Below are 7,280 nucleotides of genomic sequence, written 5' to 3' on the forward strand. Positions count from 1 at the left end.
GGCCGCTCACAAGCCATAGAAAGTAATAGGATGTGTATCCAGCAGAGTAATACTAATAAGCGCAGATCGAAGAGCTCAGAATGAGAAACTCAAAAACAAATACAAGGAAGCAGCGGAGGCTGATAGTGTTGGCACTAGGTTGTCCCACAAAGCGCGTAAACTTTGCTCGCAGTGTAGTGTACCTCTGCGGTGGTATTTCCAGCTGGTGCTAGCTTTGCCTCTTCGTGAGACCAAAAGGGAAAGGAGGCTGATCGCTACCCCACACCAACTGCGCAGAGATCCTGCTACAAATCAGGTCATCAGCGTTCGAAAGCGAGCGAGGCCAGAATAAGCAAACGGTAGGCTCTCCAGGCTTCATGGGCAAATAGCCCAAATACCCAGTGGACCTCGACGTCCTTGGAAAAGAAGAGAAAAAAAGGGCACAACATACACAAGAAGCAAAAGCTGTTATGAAGATCAGCTGAAGAGAACAGAAGCTGCAGTCTGAAAAGATCAATGTTCTGCAAGACGGTGCGTTGGGTGCGCATGCACTACAGCTTTCTATAGGAGATCCGCTCGCTACAGGTGCCGCAGATAGATTAGCGGGCTATGACAGCAGAGCCTACAAACGCGGTCCTGCCAACGCCGAATTTCCTAAACGCAGTGTACTTCATTTAGCAATGTGGTGGGGTAGCCCCATCTGAAAAAGAGGCCTTGGTGCCAGCGTATCCGATGGTCGGTGAACGCACGCAAAGAAATCGAAAAGAAGCGCTGAACAAATGCTGGAATAAAGCATAACTATGAAAGCAACACGACCCGCTATCGGGCATGAGGGGCTCTGGAGAAGGAGCTTCTGAGGAAATGAACAACGCACTAAGTACGAGTGAGTGTTACACGAACAGAACTACGGTGACAAACAACAGCAACAGAAAAAAAATACGTTTAGGAAGCGCCGCGCATCTGCATCGCTTACAGTGCGATGAAAGCGCGCCACTTCTTTTTGTGCTCCAGTCTTCCTTCATCGTCACTTGTGCAGTCGCAGATCCCGTTCATGCTGTTGCTCATGTTTTTCTTTGTTTCATGCAGCCCGTGCTTTGGATGACGAGTTTCTAGCAGCTCTTGCTGTGCTTGAGCATCGCGTTCGTTAAAATCAGGTCGACGACCGTACCAAGCGTAATGCCGATAGTCGCGTACAGGGCCCCAATGTTCATGCCCATCTCGCGGCGCGCCGCCCACACGTCGTTAAGATTGCGGTGAATCGCCTTTATCTCCTCTTGCTCGTCATTGGTGAGGTCAAGCCCCAGATTCTGATCCTCTGAGGCAGCGCCTGCGGTGTCATTTTGCAGGTAGTTGGGCATGACCTCGTCGCTGAGCTCGCGATCCAGCCCAGTTAAAGCGGACTCCGAGCGCACGCCGTCGGCAGTCTTTCTCGTCAGCGCACTGCCTCCGGCATCCCCTAGCCTGCTCGAGTCGTGGCTCTTGCTCGCCAGATACGCCTTCACGGCCTCGTTCTCCTCGCGCTCGCGCAACATCGTGCTCCGCTTCAGAATCAGGTAGAATACATTCACGTACGAGGCACCGCTCATCAGCCCAATGAGAGTCATCCACGCAAACAGGATGAAGGACAAGCCAACCTGTCGGCTCTTCGTGGGAGACCTGATGTACAGCACCCTGGCCTGCACGATCCAGCACACCGCGTTGATTATCTGGATGATCGAGATGACGCCCACGTACGGGATCTGGACGATCAGCAGCGAGCTGCGCGAGATGAGCACGCCGACCTGGTAGCAGAACTGGGACACAACGTACGAGTTCTTCACCCAGAAGTTGTCCTTCCAAGCTGGCTCACAATAGAAGCTGAACGGCGCCATCAGCTGCGCAGCGTACCCAGCAATGCACACGACGGCGAGGTTGAAGAAGAACCAAAACATAGTGTTGTGCATGAAGATCATGTCGGGGCCGAAGTTGCGCCACCAGCGGCGCAGCCCGTTGTTGGGCGAGGAGCATCCGCACACGACGCGGCAGCACGGGTAGTACAGGCCGTCGCCCTCCTCTGGGCTCGGCTCGGCCTTGTGCACGGCCGGCGACTGGCTCCACGACACACCGCGGATGTTTACGATCATCTTGATTTCGTAGCCCTCCGCCACGCTCACGATGTCGCTGCGAGCAAGCGCCTTTTCGCGCAGCATGGAGAGGTGCTCGCCCCCCTCCCCTTCCAGACAGTGGAGGATGATCTCCTCTCTCTTCCCGCTCGCGTGCGTCGCCACAAGAACCTTTTGCGGGGACATCATGCCCACCATGAAGCACAGCCAGTAGGCAATGCACAGAGGCGTGGATACCAGGAAGGTCTGCTGCTGCGTCAGGCCAGCGCTGGTAAGCCCCAAGAAGATGAGCGACGCGGCGACACCGGAGAGGCCCGCGCCGCTGCTCCACGCCCCGACAATCGAGTTCGGATAGCGCTGTAGGAAGGTGAGCATCACGCTCTCGCCATAGCTCGCGGCCGTGCCAAGCAGGACAACGCCAATCAGCATCACGGCAAACGCCGACACGTTGTTGTGTCGTCCGATTGGTGTCGCGAAGCTGACAAAGAAGATGCCCAACAATGAGGAAAGCGTCATCGCCGCGATGCGCACGCTGTAGGATACGCGTGTCGCAATGAACATGTTCAGAATGCGGGCGAAGATGCCGAAAAAGATGTTCGCCCACGTGATGAGGGCCACAAGCCTCTTGAGCCCGTAGCCCTCTGCAAGGCTTGCGGCAGCCGAAATGACGAGGCAGTAGTGAAAGTTATTGATGAAGCCCACCAGCCACAGGAAGACGCTGTTGCGAATCATCGTGCGCTTGAAGAGGCCGTGGGGTGTTACCATGTCACGCTTGTAGCGATCGCTCTCCTCGATACCGCTTGCCGGACTGTGTGCGAGTGAGGCAGACAGGTTGCCCGCTGCGCCGGCTTTTCGGCACTCTTCAGTGGCCTCGCCATCAAGAACGTCCATTCCGACTTCCGCCCGGCTCGCTTTGGCCGTCTCATCAACGTCACGTATCGATCACCTGCGGTGGGCAGGAGTTGCACGGCTAGTGCTGGGGAAAGGACAGTTACAGGGAGTGAAGAGACCGAGTCGTGTTTTCGCGAATGAAAAGAAGTCCCGATCGCGTGTAGAGTCCTTGCTTCGAAGAAGAAGCTTGAGTAGGCTTCGGTGTGCTATAATTGTAAAAAAAAAAAACAAGCGGTAGAGGACGAGGGAGAGGGACCGATGGAGTGAGAAGAAACTTCACAACATGCTCATTCTGCCGAAGAGCATAAACTAAACGCTACTCTACCCAACTGACCACGCGCTCATCGCATGGCGCGAAGCCGCCACAGACATGCAGTGCAGCGATGTGCCGACTCAGTCAGGCGAGCACCTTCTCTGCCTCAAACGTTGTACACAACCCGCTCCGCTGGTCGACTGACAGCCGCGCATAGTATGCCTGTCGCCACCTAGGGCATCCCCCACTGCGACTCAAGCTAACCATACCAGTAGGCATCTAGGGGTAGGTAGAATACGTTTGAGCCACGCTGAGACCTCACCCATCGTATGGGTACTACAAACACGCTCGCTGTCGCAGCATACTCCGACACAGTGCCGCCCAGGACCCGACCCTCAGCATCGGCAGCGATACATTGCGCTAACATCCCTGCGCCGTAGGTACCTGACCCTGTTACCAGCAGGAGCAATCCCTGCATTGGCAGGGATAGGTGGGTTGCTTGGCTTCCCCACACGGAAAGGGCACAGAATCCTGGATACCACGCTGAGGAGCCTTTCGCCTTCAGGAGTAAAAAGAAGCAGAGGAGTATTCACAGCACCTGTCACGAAACCGTTGTTTTCTTTTTTCGATGGAGTACCCTCACGCAATGTCCATCGGTGAAAGTCGTGAACTTCGTACGCCCAACATGCGTCGGTGTGCATGTGTGCGTGTGTGTGTGCATGGAGCCCTTTCAGTTTCCTGAGTGGCAACAGGGAGATTTTTTGTTTTGCTTGATTGGGACATGGATAGCTGTGTCGGGCTTTTGCACCTGAAGAACATGCTTAAAAAGCAGGAGATGGTGAGCACCCCCCCCCCCAAAAAAAAAAAGAGAGCATGACGGTGGTGAAGCCAAGGAGAAAAAGCGTGCACTCATTCGATGCACCGGTGCACTCCGCATTCGTGATGGGGGCTAACTGGGAAAAAATACGAGCCTTGAGAGTAAAAACTGAGGTGGCACACCGAACTGGCGTGCCCGTATATGGTTCCAACTACTTTGAGTGAATTTGCGAAACGATTTACGCCTTTATACTCCAGCGCTCGCCCCCCCCCCTGATGTTGACATTGATGGGTTCGCTGCAGTTGCGGTGAAGCACCCCTTCCTACGGCTCCCTGGCCAACGGATACCTTTGGAGAGTCGTCTGATTCATATCAGCACTGCTCCTCTTACAGAACCGTTGATCACATGTACTTATCTTGGCATTATTGTGCTGCTTTTTACAGGTGCATCAGATAAAGTGTATCACACACACACACACACTCTCTCTGCATCTTCAGTCGGTGAGCAGCAGGATAGTTGAGCCTCTTCCTTCTTTTTTTTTTGCGGTGTGCAAATGGCTTTCAAAGTAGCGCATAGCATGCCAGAGAGTACGTAGTAAGACTGCAAAGCGTGCTGAACTAGAGAAATAGCGCCCCGAAAAGCTCAAAACAAGAAACGCCATCGCAATACAAAAGCATCACAAGGGTGAGGGCAGAAGAGCAAAACTCTTCTGTCTGTGTACTTGGTCTTTTCCACTGTCCACATAAGAGAATGTGATGGAGTAAAAAAAAAAAGGTAGTATGTGGCACGTAGAAACTGCTCTGCTGAGACATAATGTGGTCTCTGTGTGGTGTGAACCAAGTCTACGGAGAAAGAAGCGTGCGTGCATCACAGAGACGCTTGCGAAACTCAAATCTGAAAAGAAAGCCGTGCATCATTATGGTGTACCACACATGCTGTGTCGAACTAAAGCCCCAATTGGCGAGTGGGGAAAGAAAGCGAACTGCGGGTAGTGGATCAAACAAAAGGGTCATTTACACTTTTGTGAAACAAGCGGCAGCAGTGAGCACCTACGCAAGCCTCGTGTCCTCGGTGAACGGCATGTTTCGATGCCTGCGTGACATCTCTAACTGAACTGCCTTTCACCTTCAGAGTATGAAGCACCGGTGCTCCACTAAGGGAAAAGAGCCAAGGTGCGTATAGTCGCTTACAGCAAAGTGCGGCTGAGTCTTGCAAACGGAAATAGTTGGTATGTCTTCCACTGCACTGAATCAGGCCCACAGCATTTTTTTCTCTTCAGTAGCCTCACTGAAAAGTGACAGATTTCCTAGCTCAATGCGCCACGCAGCACTCAGCTTTTCGCGAAGATAACTTCGCAGTGGCCCCATGTTCCGCACTCTACCCGAGTGGCTAATACAAAGATCCAGTTCAACAGCAGGGTGTGTTTAGTTTGCCTTTGCGGCTTGTCAGCTCAAGTTGGCTCGGTATTCAACAACACCCCTCACCATCCACTGTGGCCAAAGCGCTGCCTATAGCACCGTTGCAAAGTGGATCAACGGCCTTCCACAGTGGAGCAAGCGAGTGCAGATGCTGGCGCCACAAAAGCTTTCCAGTGTTCAGCATGAAGCAAAATATTTTATGCTGCATAACTCACTCCACGGGCGCCCACCGAATCTCTCGAAAGGACTCTGAGGTGGCAGAAAGGTTGTTCAATCTAGCACCCGAAAGTGCCACTTTCCGGCTTGACAGCCGTGGGCTGCTGTTATATATATATATATATAATCGCTTGGCTGCACCCAGTACATTCTGCCCTTTTATTTACGTACCAGGGCAGATATACGCTGGACACTCACAGAACCGCAGCTCCAACGTGACGTAGAGCCGTCATTCATCTAGCGCGCCTCCTTGCACAGAAGTGACAGTAATGGCTGGCGTTTGATCCATCATTTCCAACTGTACAGTGGCTTTGCTGAAAGCCTGTGTCCCACACCTCTGTGCAACGAAGTCTTCTGGGATGGATGGCCAGGGAGGAGAGACAGCCGTATTTTACTAGAAAAACTTGCAATATGCACAAGCGGGGCACCCGTCTACAGGGAGAGGAACTGGAAGCTGTACTGCTGCCGGAGCACTACCAGGGTTTGGGGCGTTGCGTTTCTTAGTCTTTGCTAAAGGCTACGCGGAGACCGCCAGAGGAATTGTTGCTCAGCGAGGAAGAGAAGAGGCATCGCCACCGCTGCTGCCTGCGTGAGCTCAGCACCCACTATTATAGTACTGCCCGCAGCTGCCGCTATTCCAAGTGCTTGGATGTGGTGCAGAATAACGCAACAAGAGGACGCTGCGATGCTGAGACGAAAAAGTGCGACAGTGAAATTGAGTGACATGCAACTCTAAGAGTAAGAAGCCGGAGAAGAAGCAAACCACCTGTGGGCTTCTACACCACTGCAACTGATGTCTTCGAGCGGGCGTGAGTGTCTCTCCTGTTAGGGCCACAATCCTCTGCGCCTGCTTGTGTGACGCTGCAGCAGCGCTGCGACCAGCAGTCCTTGCTTCACATGGAGTGAAGGGGATTCAAGTGCCTTGTTGAGGAAACTCTGGCTTCCTTTCTTGCCGCATCACCCTCTCCCTTTCTGTCTCCCTTTCCGCTTTAAGATGGGCGAATGGGGCGCGTGGTCGTCTCAGCAAAACGAGAATAATAATAATAATAAATGTGAGCCACCGTGTATGACGGAAGGGGGGCGGCGGGGCACAGTAGAGCTCGCTGTGGTCAAGCCGTGTTTCCCAAGGAGGGGATAGGCAGCCATTGCCTGCATTGTGCCAAGGATTCAGTTTGCTCCTTCGCACAATGGACTCTGCAGCTTCTATTCCGAGGTAAAAGAGGCTTCACTCTACCGCTTGATCCTGCCGTTAAAGCGTAGCATATACACTGGGAGGCTGTGCTTCCCCTTGGTTGCTTTCAGGCCCCGCGTTTCGGTCTAGTCAATCTTTCTGAAGTGATGTAAGCGAGGTGGCCAACTCAAATGGGAACCAAGGCCGCGCAACCACTTGGCTTTTTCACGTCTGTATCGTTAATATTTTTTTTTCTAGGGGGGATAGAGGGGTCTCGATCGAGTTGCGCGGCAGGGAGGCTGAGCCAGCAAAAGCTATTCTGCTTGGATGGCTCTGTGGAAAGGAGGAATATTGCATGCTTTTCTCGGTCGGCCTCACAACGTCTAGAGCGATTGGTGCGTTGCTGCAGCGCATCACAATCCGGGCAGTTTGC

General features: G+C 53.2%; 1 protein-coding gene across 1 annotated transcript, besides 1 other annotated feature; it reads right to left on the bottom strand.

The window, feature by feature from the left end:
• Positions 1-1,088: 1,088 nt before the first annotated feature.
• Positions 1,089-2,972, bottom strand: LPMP_220010 (hypothetical protein; the record flags this gene model as incomplete). The annotated part of the gene is made up of 1 exon (XM_010700701.1): positions 1,089-2,972. The coding sequence occupies one exon, from the start codon at positions 2,970-2,972 to the stop codon at positions 1,089-1,091; it is 1,884 nt and encodes a 627-aa protein (XP_010699003.1).
• Positions 2,973-3,252: 280 nt separating this feature from the next.
• Positions 3,253-3,791: a repeat region.
• Between the last annotated feature and the right edge of the window lie 3,489 nt (positions 3,792-7,280).

This window comes from Leishmania panamensis (genome assembly GCF_000755165.1).
Source record: "Leishmania panamensis strain MHOM/PA/94/PSC-1 chromosome 22 sequence".
NCBI lineage: Eukaryota > Euglenozoa > Kinetoplastea > Trypanosomatida > Trypanosomatidae > Leishmania > Leishmania panamensis.